The 22,192-nt window shown below is 36.3% G+C and overlaps 1 protein-coding gene across 2 annotated transcripts in view; it reads right to left on the reverse strand.

Annotated features, from left to right (window-relative positions):
- The window catches only part of PLD1 (phospholipase D1), a 128,271-nt gene that overhangs the window by 11,087 nt on the left and 94,992 nt on the right, over positions 1-22,192 (reverse strand). For both annotated transcript variants that reach the window (XM_063097591.1, XM_063097581.1), the window contains one exon: positions 2,309-2,443. In XM_063097591.1, the coding sequence (XP_062953661.1) occupies positions 2,309-2,443 (135 nt within the window). The remainder of the gene's footprint in view (positions 1-2,308; positions 2,444-22,192) is intronic.

A 22,192-nucleotide genomic window follows, 5' to 3' on the forward strand; every position in this document is an offset into this window, starting at 1 on the left:
AATAAATATTAGTTTGGTTAAGTAATAAAATTAAGATGGCTTAGAGAACTGGATTTGGTCACAAATTTCATGACCATGCTACGCTGGGCGACAGGTAATTAAAGATATACAAGAAAGAGATCTTTAACGTGAAAAAAACAAATATTTCCTCATAAGGAACATAATGAGGATAAACAATCATTTTTCTTATGTCAGTTATGCAATAATTCTGGCATAAGTTTGCCATGTTAGAAAAATTAATCACAGGTTACTTTAACCTTCTTTGAGCTTTAAGTACTTGCTTAACACCTGTAAAATATTCTCAGCCTAACTTCTCAAAATCCTCTGAGAAATTTAGACTTTGTTCTCTGCATTATGAATTTAAACAGGGATGATGTGTTAGAGAGGCAACCACAAACCTGCTTACTCTTAGAGTTTCCACTGAGACAAACAGAACAAAAGAATCTTTGGATATTTCCTCGGGAGAAATCTCATCGTGAAGGCACATTGCCCTTACGGAAAGGAAAAAGAAATCCAGTCTCTAAGAACTAGCAAGTAAGACCACTTCATACTCCCAAGGCCACATCTTCAGTTTCAATAGTGGATAAGAATTGTGTGCAAAATCGATCGGTTATTGCTAGCCTAAACACACTGTAGCCTTTGAGGGTTCAGAGAACTTTCTAGGAAAAAAGTCAATAAAAAGCTCAACAAATCTATTTAACTGTTAGCTTTGTTACTGAAAATGACTTTGCTTTTATACTTTACGTAAAGCAGGCTGAAAGTCAAAATGGCCTTTCAAAGGAAAATACTTATATCTGTCAATTTTCATTTCAAGAGTTCCGAAATCTCGCTGAAGAGATCCACTGTATTTTCCTTGGCTTTGTTTATTTTTCCATTTCAGCAAACATTGATAGTTTTTCTTTCCTACCGTCACTGCCAAATTTAATATAAAAGTCTTCTGAGGGTGGCTTTGGAAGAACAAGGCCAGAGTTGCTTGAGGGAAGTAAGAGAAACCTTGTGTACTGGGGGAAGTGGGCTAGTAAATCAGCCCCTGATGAGCTTCTATTCCTGTGGAGCAAGAGATGAGAGAATAAGATATTTTTCTTAAATGCCCTGTACAAATATTAAATGAATGTGCATGTCTCTCTCTCACTACACTGTGGACTATACATTTTCTGGCTTCAGAAGTACTTTTCAATTTTTTTCAATCATATTCTAGATAAGACAGTCTCGTTACTCCTAGATATGAGATTTTTTTTTTCTTTTCTCAGTGAAGGATTGAGATGGAGAAGGCATATTTGCTGTCAAAAAATTTCAATACACTCCTACACGTTTAGTTTCTTAAAGGATAGAGAAATATTTTATTATAGCTGAAAAACTACATTTTATTTAAATCAGATGAGCAGAATTCCTAGCAGTGGGACATATCACATCTCTAGGCAACATGCCCCAATCTTGTCAACTCGTTTATCCAGCTGGTTATTAAAACTCTGTTTCTCATCCTGGCCTTCCAGGGTTCATATCACATAATATTAGAAGGCAGAACAATTCAACAATGGCAAAATGTAGCTTTCCTTGTGTATAAGAGAATAAAGTTGAATATCCACCTCTCTAGTCAAGTCGATCTAATGTGGGTAGACAACCAATAGTTCTCTCCTGAATCTGTCAGTGGGGAGAGGCCTTTGGAGAAATGTACTGTGTATCCCTGACAAGAAGACAAGTGTAGGGCCACGTCATATCATTAGTACACAATTTCCTCCTCAAACCACACACACATCAACAAAGCTGTCTTGCCCTACACCCTGACACCCAAACATAGATATTAGGAAAAATAATGGTGAGTGTAGCAGCAGCAATACCTTAACATCCTTCTGATTTTGACTTTTACATAACTCAGATCTGGGGTAATGCTTAGGTGGATGTGGTGTAAACACAGGTACTCACTTAAGACATACTTTTCTTCTCCGTTCCTCCCCCTCCAATCCTGAAATCTAGGTCTTTGGATTCAAAGTAAAAATAAGGAAATAACAAAGAATTAATGAGAGCAGGCAGATAACAGGGTGGCTGGGTTAAACTGCTGCCTCTGAATATTGTGCACAATATTGTGAAATAGTGCACAAAGGCCATTTAATTGCTCTGTACCTCTGAGTCTTTACAGAGAAAAATGGGTTACAAAGGACGGAAGAGAAAATGATTGCTTCAGAAATGTTTTAGATATTGTGTTACTGTCTCTCTCAACTACAAAGAAATCTTGGGAGGCATAACAAGAAAGATTTTTGCACGGAGAAAGTCAACTGGCAAGGAATGCTATTATAGACCATATACTTACCAATAACAACAGTGTTATCATCAGCAATTAACAGCTTGCTGTGGACATAGATAAGTTCAGTGACAAGGTTTCCTTCGAGCTCTGCATGTGTTCTCAGACCACAGAACGATATGTAATTTATCCACTGATTACCAACTGTAAATTAAAGAAATCACTAAGATGAATATGACCAAGCTCAATAAAGGCCCATGAAATTTTATTGTTTTTCAAAACAAATATACTATTTAAGCAGGTTGTTTAGAATTGGTCATATATATGTTATAGATGTATATATTTTTTCTACTTCAGAATTCACCCAAGCCTTATTTTTGCTATCTGAGGAGTTTTATATTGTTAATCTGGATGGCTATGCATTTAAAAAAAAAAATCATACTGAAGGACAGCTTTCTGTCTTTCCTTTACCAAGGCAATCAAAAAATGTATTCAAATACGAACATCTTATTTTAATGATTTGGTGAGTAACTACTGAAGAATGATTGTAAAAGCTGAGCTAGAATACATAACCTAAGACTTCAGTGTGACATTTCCTTCTATCTTGGTTGCCACCTGCTACAGTTCAAATTGGATGCAAGGTAAGTACCAAAACCACCTGATGCAGACATGGTTTGTAGCACATTCAGTGCAAAGCAGCAATTAAATTTTACGTACTTTGAGTAAATAAAGATACAGGCAATAAAAAATCCTCCTCATTCTAGATCATTAAAATTAGAAAATGAAAAAATCCTTACTACACTTCATTTAGGGGAATTTACTTCCAAGCAAACAGTACCAGATTTGTCCTTTAAAATGTTGCCCTCTCATTTCACCATGTGAGGGCCATTCATGTGATAAGTAGAAATGCATTCCATATCAAGCCAACCCACAATTATTACCCTGGTGTGAGGGTCCCTCTCCCACATAGCAGTTGTCCTGGATAAGCAGAGTCTGATACTAAGAATAAATGGAGTGGAACCAAATCATCATGAATTCTAATAGAAAAAGAGTATAAATCTTTTTTTTGTTCTTTAAGAAAATCTGATATTAAAAGAACCAATGGTATTTCATGTTCCATTTACTGAAGTTTCCTTTTATTACTGCTGTTTTCTATTTTACTATTGACATTATTCAGTGTTTCTATTAAGTTTGCGTATGTCGGAAAGAATTAATCCAGAAGTTATACACAGAGATTCCTCCATTTGTAGATAACCCTTCCCTTACGCATATGAGTGATCTCAGATAGCTGTGTTGTACAAGAATTGATGTGTTGATGTCCTAGTGCATCGTGTGAGAGATGCATTTCTAAAAACTTGCATGTGAATGAGATTTTTGCAAATGAATTTTTGGAAAGATGCTTCATCTAAAGTATTATCCCTTCTCTAAAGTCTCTGAAGCGGGAGAGAGGAGCATTTCCTCTTTTAAGCCCCTCAGGCCTGTAAAATTCCTGGAAAATGTTTCTAATACACTGCTTCATATTTTTACAAATATTTACATAATCCTCCATTTCTCCAGTGGACGGAGTAGAAAGTCCAAAATAGACCCAAGTACATATGAAAAATTTGTGTATGATAAAGGCAACATCTCATACAAACAGGATAAGAACTTTAAAATAAAAGGTGCTAGTACAATTGCATAGCCACTTGAAAAAGACAAAACTCCAAGAATCTTTTCAAGAATAAAATCCAAATAAATCAGAGATAGAAATGTAAGTATATGAAACCAGACAAGTGTTAGAAGAAAACAAGAGTGAATATCTGTATAACCTGAGTGTAGGGAAGTCTTTGTAACTATTTAGGCACAATAAAAAAAAAAAAAAATTGATAATGTTGGCTAGATTAAAAACAACAACAACATGTTTGCATGATACAAAACACTACCAGCAAAAACAAAGGCAAAAGACAAACTGGGAGAAAATATTTGCAATAAATATCACAGATAAAGAGCTAAAAGTCCTAACATATAAAGAACTCTTAATAATTGAAGTGGAAAGAAGATAAAAACCCTGCAATCGCACTCTAGGAATATATCCTAATTACACACTTCCAACTAATAAGAACATATATGCACAATGTCATTCATTGTATAGTTCTGACTATTGGAAGCATATAATTGTTTGTAATAGAAAACAAACTATATGCCCATACATAGCAGAGAGATTGAACAAAACTATGGCAAATCCATGCATGGAAGACTATGCAGAGGTAAAAAGAAATGAAGACTGCTATGAACTGATATGGAGTCATTTCCAGGATGTATTGTTAAATGAAAAAAGCAATGTGAGCAAGAGAATATGTGATATGCTATTTTTGTGAAAGAGATTAGGAGAAATAAGGTAATATACATGTATATTCTCATTTGTGCAAAGAGAAACACAATAAAATTAATCTGGAAATTGATGAAATTGGTTACTGTGATATTATCGTACATATATATTAGTTTTTGTCCATAGTTCCTGGCTTGTTTTAACATACTCCTGCCTCTCTGTCTTGGAGCTGGCCATAAAGAAATCCTCTGACCTACCTTGTCTGACTGTATGTGATAAGACCCCCATTTCAGGAGGGGTCCTGCCCCATACCTGGGAGGAGGGAATGCTGCACAGAGAGGCCAAGAAGAATCTGAACAAACAGGCCATGCTGAGCAAACAAAAAATCTGAACAGGCCTCCACTAAGTCTGTTAATGGTAGATAACACTCTTTTTGTCCAATCACATTTCTACGTGGTTGTCTATGCTTCAGTCATGCCTACATAATGAAGCCTCCATAAAAACCCAAAAGGACAGGGTTCAGAGTTTCTGGACAGCTGAGCTCATCCACGTGCTAGGAGGGTGGAACACCCCAACTCCATGGGAACAGAAGCTCCTGAGCTCAGGACCCCTCTAGACCTTATCCTGTATATATCTCTTCATTGATATCCTTTAAAATATCCTTCATAATAAACCAGTAAATGGAAGTAAGTGTTCCCCTGAGTTTGTGAGCCACCCTAGCAAATGAATGAAACCGAAGGAGAGGAATCAGGGGAACCCAGATTTATAGCTGGTTGGTCAGAAGCACAGATAAAACAACCTGGGGCTTGTGATTGGAACTGGAATGGGGGCAGGGGGAGTGTCTTGGGGACGGAGCTCTTAATCTGTGGGACCTGATGCTATCTCCAGGTAAACAGTATTGGAACTGAATGGGGGGCATCCACTGATGTCCCCTGCAGAACTGCTTGCTTGCTGGTGTGTGGGGAAAATTCCCACACTCCTGGTGTCAGAAGCATGTTGTGAGTATAGTGGGAGAAACTGAACTGAGTGTTTTTTCCTCTCAGTTACCAGTAGGGGGTGGGTGGGAATACAGTGGAAAAGATGGGTGGGTGGAAGCTGAAAGTAAGTATAGGGGAGTGGCATTTATCTAAGTATGACTTTCGTATAGTTCTGACTATTGGAAGCATATTTCACACATCCAAGAACAAAATCAAGAAAGATGGGGGAAAAAAAAAAACCCCAAATGGAATACAAACTGAAGCAAATATACCTAATTGTATTTCAAATTAGTGACATAATACAAGTAACTTTTGATCATACCCATTCAAATGTATATGTTTAGCATAAAGACAAAAAGAATATAAACAAATATTGAACTCTAGTAAGTGGATTTATTTTTCGTAGTTGTATGAGCTATCAATTCTGGAATTACTTTCTGTGTATTCTAAGATTGAAGAAATATGTAAATATGCTGTGGACAATGGGAGCCAGGTTTCTCACTATGAGAGAAAGAAATTGTAAAAATAGAAAGAGGGATGTCTAGAAAGAATCCTGTGGTGTGGGATTGGAATCAGAGGTAACGATATGGAGAAAGAGAGAGATATGAAAGGGCCTAGAGCAGTGATATTCCAGTAGCAATGATCATACCTAGCACCCAGAATTTGGTTTCAAAATACCATTCTTCACCAAAAGAACCTAGGTTTCTTGGAGAAATGGCTGATTCCAGGGCTGGTGCTGGAATGTATGAATGTGTAACACCACGTTGTGCCAGTGAAAAAGAAGGCTGGTGGGTACATGTCAAAAGGACATGAAGTCAGCTTAAAAAGGCCCTCACTGGCCAAACCTGAGCAAGCAGAATATCATAATCATAACCCATTGAACAAAATAAGAATCTGTAAGTCCATACTAATATAAGTAAATGGGGAAAAAGGAAAAAATTTCCTTATAGTAGAATTCCAACAGATAAAGTTAAAAGAAACTAATTAATATAAAAGAAATGATGGAATTAGAAAGTCAGCAATTGGCAACTATCATAGTAGTAATTGACTGGGAAAGAATCATTAATGCATGCTAAAACCAATGAGTGAATTGTGTGATGACAAGCAGGATATTTACATAGACTCAGCGTTTTCCCGTAGAATGCTTAATAATTATAAAGGGAAAAAGAGTAACTTTACAGTGGCGAATGCTGGCAGACACCACCTTCACTGAGAGGTCAAAGTTAACACAACCAGTAATAGGACAAATCAGCATCATGTTCCTCCTGATGTCTTGCACAGAATAGCACAATGTCACTTCTGTGATATTTCTGCTGAAAATGCATAATCTGAATCTAATCATAAAGAAACAACAGACACACCCAAACTGAGGGATATTCTACAGAATAACTCTTAAGGAATATTAAGAGTCATGAAAACCCCACCCTCCCCAAAACAAAATGATTGAAGGATTATTTCAGATTACAGGAAAATAAAGATACATGACAACTAAATGTCTCACATGATTGTGAACTGAATCAGGGCCATAAAAAAATCTTTTTCCTCTTTTGCTATAAAGAACATTCATAGGACAGCTGAAAAAATCTTAATAAGGTCTATAAACTAGATAACAGTATTATGTCAATGTTAATTTCATTTATTTTGATAATTAAATTGTAGCTGCTTAAGCTGTCCTTGTTTTCTCAGAAACACACACACACACATACTTAGGGGTAAATGAGCAGCATGGATGCAACTTATTCCAAAATGGTTCAGGGTAAGAAAACAACAACCAACAACAATCTATCAATGTATCTATCCATTGAGAGAAACTAATAAAGCACAGAAGGTAAAATGTTAACATTTCAGAACTCAAAATGAAGGGTATATGGCAGTCCTGAAAACTGTTCTATAAGCCTGAAATTATTTCAAAAAAAACTTTTAAAGATGAATGATACTGACAAGCTGTTTGCAACCTGAAGGTTTAAGACATGCCATAATTTGTAATTTTCTAAAGCACAGATACAACGGTACTTCAAAAAGTTCATGCAGGCAGCCCCATCCACCCAGAAGCAGGCAAGAAGCATGCCAAAAACACTACTCCTGTGCAGGTGGCCTACCACAGCCACTGCCACAGCCACAGCCACTGCAAAAGCAGCTTGATGCCACAGCAGTAGCCACAGCTGCTGTGCAGGCAGCCCACCAGACATTCGACTACACCGACACTAGGAGAGTCACCAGCAGAGACCAGAAAAAGAAGAGAATGTCTCCCTTCTCAAAGCCCACTACAAGTCATAGAAGAAGAAACTGCTCTACCAGATGACCAGACATCATTATGGAGATACTAGAAATACAAAAATCCAAGAAAATATGACACTACCAAAAAAAAAAAAAAGAAAGAAAGAAAATACAGTAATTTTCAAATACCAAAACCCTAGCAATGACTGAAAAGGAATTCTAAGCAACAATCTTAAGGAAACTCACTGAGATAGCAGAAGACTCAGTTAGACAACACAATGAAATTAGAAAAAAATCCAGAATATGAAGGAGGAAATTTACAAAGAGATTAATACCTTTAAAAAGAACGTAGCAAAACTCATGGAACTGAAAGATTCACTCAATGAAATAAAAAAACACTACCAAGAGCTTAAGCAGCAGGCTGAAACAAGCAGAAGAAAGAATTTCTGATCTTGAAGATAGTCTTTTCAAAATAACACAGGAGGACAAAAAAATAAAAATAAAATAAAATAATTTTAAAAATGTAAAAAACCTAAGAGCTAGCAGACAACCTTGCGTACAAACATTCAAATGATGGATGTCCCAGAAGGGGAGAAGAAAGGAAAAGTCATGAAAAACCTATTCAATGAAATAATAAAAGAAAACTTACCAGATATAGGGAGAGACACAGACCTTCAGATCCAGGAGGCTCAAAGATCCCCAAACAGATTCTATCTGAAAAGATCCTCTCCAAGATACATTATAGTCAAACCGGCAAAGCTCCAACACAAAGAGAAAATCTTAAAAGAAGCAAGAGAAAAGTGTCAAGTCACCTATAAGGGAGCCCCTATCAGACAAACACAATCTTCTCAACAGAAACTCTACAGGCCAGAAGAAAGTGGAATGATATATTCAAAATACTAAAAGAAGAAAACTGCCAGCCAAGAATACTGTACCCAGCAAGGCTATCCTTCAGAAACGAGGGAGAAATAGTGTATTTTCCAGACAAATGAATACTGTGGGAGTTCACTACCACACAACCAGCCCTACAAGAAATCCTCAAAGAAGTCCTGCATATGGAATCCAAAAAATGATAATTATTGCCACGAATACACGAGAAAGAACAAAACCCACTGGTAGAACAAAAATGCAAACAAGAAAGAGAAAGAAACTAAATTTTACTATCACAAAAAACCATAATGACATTGTAATAATGCCTCTGCTTTATTTCTGATTTTAGTAATTTTGGTCTTCTCTCTTTTTTTCTTGGTCAATCTAGAAAAAGGTTTGAAAATTTTGTTGGTCTTTTTAAAAAATCAATTTTTGGTTTTGTTGATATTCTCTATTGTTTACTAATTCTCTATTTCATATATTTCTGTTGTAATTTTTGTTATTTCCTATTTATATTTGCTTTTGGTTTAGTTTGCTCTTCTTTTTCTATTTTCTTAAGGTAGAAGTTTCCATTACTGATTTGAGATTTTTCTTACTTTTAATATAGGTGTTTACAAGTATAAATTTTCCTCTAAGCACTGCAGGAGCCCTTCATCCTATAAATTTTGATAAACTGCACTTTGTTTTATAACTTGAAGTACTCTCTAATTTCCTTGATTTTTCTTTTTACCCATTATTTATTTAGGAGAGCATTAATTTCCATACATTTGTGAATTTTCTAAATTTCCTTCTGTTATTGTGTTCAGAGAACATATTTTCTATGATCTTAGTCTTTTTAAATGTATTAAGGCTTGTTTTATGGCCAAAAATAAATAAAAAATAAAAATAAAAATAAAGCTCATAAAAAAATAGAATTTAAAGATAATATTAATCTTTCCGTGAACTTTTTGAACTACCTTCATATATACCATTCCACAGCAAGCCTAGAAAGTATCAACATCTCGTCTACTAACCATCTTTAAAAAAAAAGTATCAACAAAATATCAGTCAGAGAGCCTCCCAGCTCAGTCTAAACCTACTTCTCACTCATCCTTGCCTATCAATAACTCTTATGAAGTGCTAAAACCTTTCTTTCTTCTTGAAAAATGGTCTCAAGAAGGAAGAAAGAAAGAAAGATAACAGTACCAGTAACAGGATCGAAAGGAAAGATAATGGCTATCTGCTGGAGCTGAGATACACTCTTCTGTCCACGAACAATATCCTCTGCCTTTGGGTCCCAGGACTTAAACCAGCAGCATCTCTGGGCTCTCAGGCCTTTGGCCTTGGACTGAGAATTAGCCACCATTGGCATCCCTGGTTCTGAGCCTTTCAAATTTGGACCGAGCTGTACTATCTGCATCCCAGGGTCTCCAGTTTATAGACCGCCTATCATGGTACTTCTCACCCTTCATAATTGAGGTGGGGCAAGATGGTGAACCAGAGGTGCCCAGGGGACATCCCTTCCACAGATAAGGACCAGAGGACCAGAACAACTAATAGCTAAACATTGATGGGAGCATCTGTGGGAGAATGCAGGAGTGCAGTAGGAGACTGGAGACATCCCCGTAGAGTACAAAAGCCCAGGATGGTGGCACATAGAGGAGAGAAATGCATATGGCCCCAGCTGCCAAATATCTGCCACTGGGATTGGCGCAGGAAAGACATTCCCTTGAGGGAAAAGGTAAGAAGAGAGCGTACACCAGCCTCCATGCTCACCACAGACCTGCAGTTCCTACAGCAGAAGGATTCTATAGCCCTTGCAAGTTTGGAGCCAAATGTGGGGAGCTGCCTATAATACATGCCCTACATTGCCCTAGAACAGGAATACATACTGTGCGCTCTCCACCCCCACTCTTGTGGCCCAAGCCAATGCAGTATTGAACCATCTTGAAACCATAGCCACTACAGGAACATGCCCTGCCCTGGGAGCCAGTAGCCACTGCATTCCCTCACAGAAGAGGCTACAATACTCTGATCCCAGCGGATTGAAGCTTGGACTCACGAGCAGCTGTGCCCACAGTCCCGCACATCTGGGAAGCCAATCCCAGGCCTATTGAACTGACGCACCCATGTCCTCAGCCAGAGATGAGACAGGCTGACTCCCTGTCCCCACCAGTGGGCTGAGTTCTGTGTGCCAAAGCTTCCAACCTGGAAAAACATGGGTCCCTACCCTAACAAACAAACCCACAGTCTGGCAGCAGTAAAGTGTATTTGTGCCCTCCCAGAGGAGCAGCCAGGGTTCCTACCCTCAACAGTTCTGCCTAGGAGCTGCACCCCCAAAGCAACTGGCTGGGCCTGCTCTCAGTGGGCCTGCTCTCAGCAAGCCTGCTGAGCAGCCTCACCTACTGCCTGAAAAGAGGCTGGCAGAGTCCCTTCTCTGCAGGCCTGCCTCGTGGCCTTGCCCATCACCTGAGAAGCAGCTCAATAGACCTGCCCTTGGTAGGCCAGCTACTGAACTGCAGAGGGAAGCAGAGAGGGAAGCTACTGAATTGCAGAGGGAAGACTTGCTTCTGGTCCTGAGAAGTGGTGCAGTGGACTGACTCCCAGCAGATCTGTACCTAGCAAGTTGAGTCAAAGCATGCCCATGCCCCCGGCTCAGAGCTACAGCCCAGCTGTCATACCCCTGTGTCTCTGAGGTACTGCATGCATACACATCTGAGTGACAAACAGCCTGGCTGACTCACCACTGGTGGGCCTGCCACTGGCAAACCAGCCTGGAAATCCCTGACATGCCACACTCACACACTTAGCCTGAAAATCAATCCAGCAAATCCATCCCTAGTGAGCCAGCTCCTGAGATGACTGACCCACAGTTAGCATGCACACATCCTCAGCCTGAGAACCAACACAGTGAGCCCACTCCTGGAAAAGCCATGTCACCACCACCACCAATCTCTCACATATAAGCTGCTGAGGCCCATGCAGATATACCAAAAGTGGATTACAGCTGAAGAAACTATACAGAGTCTAGACTACTGCACCCATCCAGAAAAAAAGCCATTGTATTCTACTCGATCGACACCCAAAGACACATTTGCATGTGAGAATATTTCCCCATGCAAGCCACTCTATAAAGAGCTGACTGTTTCACCAAATGCACAAATATCAATGCAGGGAAATAAGAAACATGAAAAAACAAGAAAACATGACACCACCAAAGAAACAATAATGCACCAATACAAATCACAAAGAATCAAAAATTGCTGAGTTGCCAGAAAAGGAATTCAAATTAATAATCTTAAGGAAACTCACTGAGATACACAAGAATACAGACAAACAATTCAATGAAATCAGAAAAACAATTCATTATCTGAATGAGAAGTTTCACAAAGTGGTAGATATTATAAAAAAAATCAAACAGAAATCTTGGAATTGAAGAATTCATTGAATGAAAAAAAAAATACATCTGAGAGTCTCAACAACAGGCAAGGTCACACAGAAGAATTTCTGATCTTGACAATAGCTATTTTGAAATAACCCAGGAAGACCAAAAAAAAAAGTAAAAAGGATTTTTAAAAATGTACAAGCCTACAAGATTTATGGGATACTATTAGGTAAACAAATATTTGAATTATAGGCATTCCAGAAGGAGAAAACAAAAGGATACTGAAAACACATTTAATGAAATAATAGCTGAAGACTTCCCTAGTCTTTGTAAAGATATGAATGTCCAAATCCAGAAAGCTCAAAGGTCCCCAGATAGTTTCAACTCAAAAAGTTCCTCTCCAAGATACATTGTAGTCAAAATGTCAAAAGTTAAAAATAAAGAGAGCATTCTAAAATCAGCAAGAGAAAAGTGTCAAGTGACTTATAAGAGAATCCCCATTAGACTAACAGCAGACTTCTCAGCAGAAACCCAGCAAGCCAGGAGATGAAAGAATTTATATCTAAAGTACTCAAAGAAAAAAAAAACCAAGAATATCATACCCAGCAAAGCTACCTATCAGTAATAAAGGAGAAATAGAGTCTTTTTCAGATAAGCAAAAATTAAGGAAATTAATCACCACTAGTTCAGCCTTACTAGAAGTGCTTGAGTGAGCCCTACATCTAGAAGAGAAAGAACAGTAAGAACCATCATGAAAACACCCAAAACTATAAAACTTACTGGTAGAATAGATACACAAAATAGAAAGAGAAAGAAATCAAACCTTGTCAGTTCAGAGAATCACCAAACTACAAGGTGTAAACATTAAGAAATAAAGAAAGGAACAAAAGATACACAAAACAATGAGAAAACAACCAACAAAATGACAAAAGACCTCATATATCAAAAATATCCTTGAACGTATATAAATTATATGCCCCAAATAAATGATATAGACTGGTGAAACAGATAAGAAAAAACACAACCCTACAAGGAACTACATACTGCCTATAAGAAACACATGTTATTTACAAATACAGACTGAAAGTGAAAGGATGGAAAAAGATAGTCCATGCAAATGGAAAACAAAAGTGAGCAGCTACACTTATATCAGATAAAACAGACTATAAATTGAAATCTGTACTAAGAGATGTGAAGGGCACATCTTAACAATGATAAAGGGATCAATACAGCAAGAAGATATAACAATTATAAGTATATATATGCACCCAACACTGGAGCACCCAGATATATAAAGCAAATATCATCAGATCTAAAGGGAAAGATAGACGCCAACACGATGCTAGCTGGAAACTTTAATATCCCACTCTCAGCACTGGGAAGGTCATCAAGACAGAAAAATAACAAAGAAATGTGGATTTAAAATGGCTGGATAGACCAGATGGGCCTAACAGACACTTACAAAACATTTCATCCAACAGTTGCAAAATACACATTCTTTTCACCAGCACATGAAATTGCTGACCCAGGACTGACCATATACTGAGCTATAAAACTAGTCTCAACAAGTTAAAAAAATCAAAATCATATCAAGGTTTTTTTTTTTAAGCATAATGGAATAAAACTAGAAATCAATAACATGAAGAACTTTCAAAACTATGCAAGTACATGGAAATTAAACAACAAGCTCCTGAATAACCAATGGGTCAAAGAAGATATTAAGAAGTAAATAAAAAAATTTCTTGAAACAAAGGAAGACAGAAACATAACATACCAAAACCTATGGGATACAGCCAAAGCAGTGTTAAGAGGAAAGTTTCTAGCAATAAATGCCTACATCAATAAAATAGAAAGATTTCACATAAACAACCTAACAATGCACTCAAGAAACTAGAAAAACAAGAATGAACCAGACCCAAATTAAGTAAAAGAAAATAAATAACAAAAATCAGAGCATAAGTAATAAAATTGAGACTAAAAATACAATAGATCAATCAATTGAAAAATTAGTTTTCGAAAAGATAAACAAAATTGAAAAACTGTTAGCCAGACTAACCAAGAAAAAAAAAAGACCCAAATAAATAAAATAAGAAATGTAAAAGGAAACATTACAGCTGATATCTCCAAAATACAAAGGATCATTAGAGACTATTATGGATAGCTATATGGCAATAAGTTTGAAAACCTAAAGGAAATGGATAAATTCCTGGGCACATATGACCTAACAAGAAACAAGAAAAACTAGAAAATCTACATGGACCAATAACAAGTAACAAGATTGAATCAGTAGTAAATAGTCTCCCAGTAAAGAAAAGCCCAGGACCAGATGGCTTTACTGCTGAATTTTACCAAACATTAAAAGAACTAATGCTAATACTTCTTAAACTATTTCAAAAAATTGTAGTGGGGAGAATTCTTCCAAACTCATACTACAATGACAGCATTACCCTGATACCAAAACCTGCATGGATACCTCAAAAAAAGAAAACTACAGGCCAATATCCCTAGTGAACATAGATGCAAAAATCTTCAATAAAATACTAACAATCCAAATCCAACAGCACATCAAAAAGATTATACATCATGATCAAGTGGGATTTGTCCCAGGGATGAAAGGATGGCTCAGCACATGCAAATCAATAAACATAATACAATCACATCAACAAAATGAAAGAAAAAACCATGTGATCATCTCAATAGATGCAGAAGGCATTTGATAAAATTCAACATCCCTTCATGATAAAAACTCAACAAATTAAGTATAAAAGGAAGGTATCTTTATACAATAAGTTCTGTATAAGACAAACCCATAGTTAACATCATACCAAATGGAGAAAAGAACTGGAACAAGACAAGGATGCCTACTCTCACCACTTTTATTCAACATGGTCCTGGAAGTCTTAGCCAGAGCAAGTACACAAGAGAAAAATAAAGGGCATCCAAATTGGAATGGAGGAAGTTAAACTGTCCCTGTTTGCAGAGGACATAATCTTAAATAGAAAGAAACCTAAGACTCTGCTAAAAAACTCCTAGACCTCATAAACAAATTCAGTAAAGCTGCAGGATATAAAGTCAATTTACAAAAATAATTAGCATTTCTATATACCAACAACAAACTAGCAGAACAAGATATCAAGAAAGCAATCTCATTTACAACAGCAGCAACAAAAAATAAAATACATAGAAGTAAATTTAACCAAGGAAGTGAAAGATCTCTACAAGGAAAACTATAAAACACTCAATAAAGAAATTAAGGAAGACACAAAAAATGAAAGGATATCCCATGCTCATGAATTGGAAGAATAAATATTGTCCTAATGACCATACTACCCAAAGTGATCTACAAATTCAATGCAATCCCTATGAAACTACCAATGACATACTTTGCAGAAATAAAAAAAATTTTCAAAAATTCATATGGAACAAGAGACCCCAAATAGCCAAAGCAATCCTGAACAAAAAGAACAAAGCAAGGGGTATAACACTCCATGCCTTCAAAATATACTACACAGTTATAGTAATCAAAACAGCATGGTACTGGCACAAAAGCAGACACATAGATCAATGGAATAGAATAGAGAATACAGAAATAGATCCATGTACCTATAGCCACTGATTTTTAACAAAGAAGCCAAAAACATACATTGGGGAAAGGACAGTCTCTTCAATAAATGGTGCTGAGAAAATTGGAGATCCATATGCAGATAAACAAAACTAGACCCCTATATCTCATCATATACTAAAATCAACTCAAAAATGGATTAAAAATTTAAATATAAGACCTGAAACTATAAGACTTCAAGAAAAAAATACAGGACAAACACATCAGGACATAGGACTAGGCAAAGATTTTATGAATAAGACTTCTAAAGCACAGGCAATGAAAGCAAAAATAAACAAATGGGATTATACCAAACTGAAAAGCTTCTGCACAACAAAGTAAACAATCAACAGAGTGAAAGGATAACCTGCAAAATGGGAAAAAATATTTGCAAACTATGTATCTGACAAGGGATTAATATCCAGAATATACAAAGAACTCAAACAGCTCAATAGTGAAAAAACAAATAATCCAATTAAAAATGGGCAAATCAGTGGAATAGATATTTCTCAAAAGAAGACACACAAATGACCAACAGGTATATCAAAAAATGCTCAGCATCACTAATCATCAGGGAAATGCAAATCAAAACCCCAATGAGATATCATCAGACCCCAGTTAGACTGGCTATTATCAAAAAGACAGAAAATAACAAATGCTGGTGAGGAGGTAGACAAAGGCGAACTCTAGTACGTTGTAGGTAGATATGTAAATTAGTACAGTCATTATGGATAACAGTATGGAGGTTTCTCAAACAACTACAGATAAAACTAGCACATGTTCCGGCAATCCCACTACTGCATATATATCCAAAGGAAAGGAAATGAAAAAGTTGAAGTGACATCTGCACTCCCATGTTTATCATGACTCTGTTCACAGTAGCCAAGATTTAGAACCAACCTAAAATGTCCATCAATGAAAGACTGGACAAAGAAAATGTGAAATACATACAAAATGGAATACTACACAGCCATTAAAAAAGAAAAAGTGAAATTCTGCCATTTGCAGCAACATGGATGAGCTTGGGGAAAATTAAGTGAAATAAGCCAGCACAAAAAGAGAAATACCACATGTTCTCACTCATATGTGGAAGCTAAAAAAGTTGATCTCACATAAGTAGGTTGAATAGTGGTCACTACGGACTAGTAAGGGGAGGTGGGAGGAGGCTGGTCAATGGATACAACATTGTAGAGAGATAGGAAGAATAATAAGATCCACTGTTCTGTAGCAATATAAGGGGACCACAGTCAACAACAAATTACTGTGTAAGTAATTACTGTCAAGTAGCTTTTGAGAGGATGCTGAATGTTCCCAACACAGAGGTGACAAATGTTTGAGGCGATGGATATGCTAAATGCCCTGATATGATCATTGCAAATTGTATAAATGTACCCACATATCATATTGTATTCCATAATTATATATATAATTATCGTGGGTCAATTAAGAAAAAATAAATTAAAAAGAAGAAAAAAATTCCAGAGCCAGAAGTAGATTAGAGGTACCAAGAAATGGGGGGTGGGGGGAGTAATGAGATGTCATTGCTTATTGGGTACAGAATCTGTGTTTAGAATGATGAAAAAGTTTTGGAAACAGAGGTAACAATTATATAGCACTGTAATGTAATTAATTCCATGCAATGGTATGTTTAAAAATGCTTAAAATGGAAATCCTTATGTTATATATGCTTTACCATAATAAAAACAAATAAAAATAAAAAATAAAGGTAATCGTTCCTAGCCATAAAGTGGACATTTTTTTTTTTTTTTTTTTTTGTCTTTTTTCATGACCGGCACTCAGCCAGTGAGTGCACCAGCCATTCCTATATAGGATCCGAACCCGCGGAGGGAGCGTCGCTGCGCTCCCAGCGCCGCACTCTCCCGAGTGCGCCACGGGGTCGGCCCTAGAGTGGACATTTTGGATGAATTCAAGTGGCCTGTCGAATGCAATGGGGGCGTCCATCTGTGGTGTGAATGGATCCACTGTGCCCTCTATGTGGAAAGAAGAAAAAGCAAGTAAAGAAAATATTTTGGCCAGTACTTTATTCTGTGAAGAAAACTGGCTCAGCATGTCGTAGGTACAAAGTAGGTGATGTTAACTTATGAGGATATACTGGAGGGACAAGTCCCTTTTGAAGAAAATATGAGAAAGTCAGGAGCATATACAAGCATTAATATGAAGCAATAGATGGACAAGTATCAGGAAGATTTCCACATTATATGTCACGGAGTTATTTGAGAACCTGGAGATTTACACAGGTCCCAGGACATATCTGTGGTAACATTCATGTATGTGTACCTCAACAGAAGAGAAATTCAGTACAATAGACTCTTGAGGTTTATAAGGAAATTTTATAAAAGGGTATCAAGAGTTGTCACCTACAGGCTTTTGTTACTTAGAAACTTGTAGCACTTGGCCTATGTCCATTTCTAATCCCAATTGAATACTTCTAGCCCATATGTTAAATTGTACTAAATTGGCTGCTAAAATGCAATAATTCACAAAAATTATAAAAATGATAAATGCTTTAAACATTAAATCTCTGAAGATTGGAGTATCAGATAATTCTACACTAATAGCTGCTGGTTTTCTTTTTGGGAATTTTAACATATTCATAGCAGTAGTTTTGTTATTCTAAATAATTAAAACAGTAGAGAACCAGATTTCTCTATCCAATAAGAGATTGGCTAGTCTCACTACACATGTACAAAAACAAAACTAACAATACAACCTATACTTCAGAAAAGGGCGTTGTGTAATTAATCTGTTCTCTCTATGTTTAGAATATGAACATTTTCCCCACTGAGAGGCTTTATTTTTGACTTGTTCCCAGGGTACTTGGAAATCTTTTCATAAGTGGGCTTAGCTTTGAAATTACTTCCTGTGTTAAATTCCAATTTTTTCCCCTGAATAGGCAAAGGCAGGAGAAGGGTCCAGAGCCAAAGGAAATGCTTTATAATAAGCCCAGGACATTTTTACCACTGGGAAATTAAATAATAAGCTTGTTTTGATTTTTTATTCACCTACAACCTCACCTTTGCATTTTTACAAGCCACTGCAAGCATAAACGGCTTTCCTGATTTTGTTTTATCAATATATCTTTTATAGATTTACTCATTCACTGTCATCTTTATCTTAAGCCATTAGAAAACAGACATAGAGATAATGCTCTGGTAAATCTCCTCTGTCCTCGACACAGTTAGATACAACTTTTGGAAGTGTTTGTTATTAGTGATGTTCATAAAGTTTATGTCTAAAGTGTTGTGGATTGAGCAGACCATCAGTGAAAAGTTACTGAACACACACCAACGTACATATATCTTAAAATTATATATGTACTATAAGTTTAAGCCATTATTTTTAAAACACCCAAATCATTTAAAAATTAATAACATTTATAAATTTTACCATAAAATTTATACTATAAAATTCACCCCTTTAAAGTGTACAACTCAGTGGGTTTTTAAAAAGTATGTTCACAAAGTTGTACAGTCATCAACACTACCTAATTTCAAGACATTTTTAAGACCCTAAAAAGGAACTCCATATTCAGTATCAGTCACTCCCCATCCCACTCCTCTGTCCCCCAGACTCTGGCAACCACTGATCTATTTATTTTCCCTATGGATTAGCCTATTAAAGACATTTCATAAAAACAGAATCATACAATATGTGGCCTTTTGTGCCTGGCTTCTTTCACTTATTGTAATGTTTTCAAGGTTCATTCATGTTGTAGCATATATCAGTACATTGCTTTTCATATCTAAATAATACTCCATGTACAGATATACCACATTTTCTTTACACATTCTTGAGTTAATTGACATTGTGTGGTTTCCACTTTTGGCTATTCTGAATACTGCTGCTATGAATATCCACGTGCATGACTTTGTGTGGATATGTGTTTTCAATACTCTTGAGTATATATATTAAGGAGTAAAATTGCTGGGTTGTATGGTAACTCTATTTAACTTTTGAGGAACTGCCAAACTGTTTTCCAAAGATGTTGCACCATTTTGCATTCCCACCAGCAACACATAAGGTTTCCACTATTTCCACGTCCTCACTAATACTTTACCATTATTATTACAGCCATCCTAGTAAGTGTGAAGGTGTGAAGTTGGGTCTCACGGTGGTTTTGGTTTGAATCTCCCTAATGACTAAAGATGCTGAGTATCTTATTGATCAGTTGTATATCTTCTTCAGGAAAATGTCCATTTAGATCTTTTGACCACTTTTTAATTGGGTTATTTTTCTCTTTATTATTAAATTGCAGGAATTCTTTATATATTCTGGATACTCGTTCCTTATCATATATATGATTTGCAAACATTTTCTCCCATTATGTGGGTTTTTTCACTTCCTTGATAATGTTCATTGGAGCACAAAAGTTTTCATGTTTGACAAAATACAATTTACCTATTTTTTATATGTTTGCTTGTGCTGTTGGTGTAAAATCCAAGAATCCATTGCTTAATCCAAGGTCACAATGATTTATATTTGTTTCCTTTTGGGAGATTTATAGGTTTAGCACTTACATTTAGGTGTTTGATCCATTTGATGTTTGTATATGTTGTGAGATAGGCGTTCAACTTCATTTTTATACATGTAGATTTCCAGTTGTTCCAGGATCATTTATAGAAAAGACTATTCTTTCTCCATTAAATTATCTTGGCACCCTTGTTGAAATTCAATTCACTGTAGTCATAATGTTTATTTCTGGATTCTCAATTCTATCCCATTGATCTTTACATCTAACCTTATATCAGAAGCACACTGTCTCTTTTACTGTAGGTTTGTAGTAAGTTTTGAAATCAGGAGTGAGGCCTCCAGTTGGTTCTTATTCAAGATTATCTTGGCTATGCTAAATGCCATGAAATTCCACATGAACTTTAGGATCAGTTTATTAATTTCCACAAAAAGGTATTTGAGATTTTGATAAGGATTGTGTTGAATCCATAGATCAATTTGGGGACTATTGCCATCTTAGTGTTAAGTCTTCTAATCCATTAACACAGAATATCTTTCCATTTATCAAGATCTTCCTTAATTTCTTTCAATGATATTTTGTAATTTTCAGTAAAATTCAGTAAAATCTTGCACTACATTTAAAAAATTTATTCCTAAGTATTTTATTCTTTCTGATGCTATTGCAAATAGGATTGTTTTCTCAATTTCATCTTCAACTTATTCAGTGCTAGTGTACAGAAATAAATTGATTTTTGTACATTCATCTTGTATCCTGCAACATTGCTAGACAAATGCATTATCTCTAATACATGTGTGGGTGCATAGGTTTGCATGTGTATGTCTGAATTCCTTAGGATTTTCTATATACAATATCATGTCATCTATAAAAAGATAGTTTTACTTCTCCCATTCTTCTCCATCCCCTTTTTTAAAAAAATTTATTTTTCTTGACCAGTTGCCTTGGCTAAAACTTCCTGTACAATATTACTGAGAGTGCACATTCTCATCTTGTCACTGATCATAGGGGAAAGGTTTCAGTCTTTCACCATTAAGTATAATGTGAACTGTGAGTATTTGTAGATGCCCTTTAGGAAATTAAGGAAGTTCCCATCTATTCCTAGTTTGCTGAGTTTTGTTTTGTTTTGTTTAATCAACAAAAGGTTTGGATTTTGTCAAATGCCTTTTCTGTGTCTAATGAAATGATCATGTGGGATCTTTGTCCTTTATTCCATTCACATCATGTATTACACTGATTTATGTTCAGATGTTAAACCAACCATGCATTCCTAGAATCAATTCCATATGGTCATGATATGTAATCCTTTTTATATTGTTAGATTCAGTTTAGTAGTATTTCACTGAAGAATTTTGTGTCTATAATCATAAGGAATATCAGTCCATGGCTTTCTTTTCTTATAATGACTTTGGTTTTGGTATTAATTACTTGCCTCATACAATAAGTTGGGAAGTATTTCTTCATCCCATATTTTTTGGGGGAAAGTCTGTGAAGAATTTGTGTTAATTCTTTTGTGGATGGTAGAAGTCAGCAACAAAACCATCTGGGCCTTGGCTTTTCTTCATAGGAAGATTACTGATGACTAAATCAATCTCTTTACTTATTATACAACTATTCAGAGTTTTAATTTCTTCTGGAATCAGTTTTGATAGTTTGTGTCTATGATATTTAATTCTGTGTATCACCTTGACTGGGCCAAAGGATACCCAGATTAAACACTCTTTCTGGGTGTGTCTGTGAGGGATTTTCCAGATCAGATTAGCATTGAATTGGTGGACTCATTAGATTGCTGTCCTCAGAGTCCTCAGTGTTAGTTCGCATCACCTAATCCATTGAGGGTCTGAATAAAACAAAAAGCAGATGAAGGAGGAATTCACCCCTTTTGCTTTCTGCCTACCTGTTTCAGCTGGGATAATGGTCTTCTTCTGCCCTGAGAACCACTGACTCTCCTGGTTCTCAGGCCTTCAGACTTGCACTAGAATCACATCACTGGCTTTTCTGGGTCTCCAGCTTACAGGTGGCAGAGTGTGAGACTTCTCAGCCTCCATAGTCATGTGAGCCAATTCCTCATAATAAATCTCTTCTTATCTAGATATCCTATTGGTTCTGTTTCTCTGGAGAATCTTAACT

Source organism: Cynocephalus volans, chromosome 1 (assembly GCF_027409185.1).
Source record: "Cynocephalus volans isolate mCynVol1 chromosome 1, mCynVol1.pri, whole genome shotgun sequence".
NCBI lineage: Eukaryota > Metazoa > Chordata > Mammalia > Dermoptera > Cynocephalidae > Cynocephalus > Cynocephalus volans.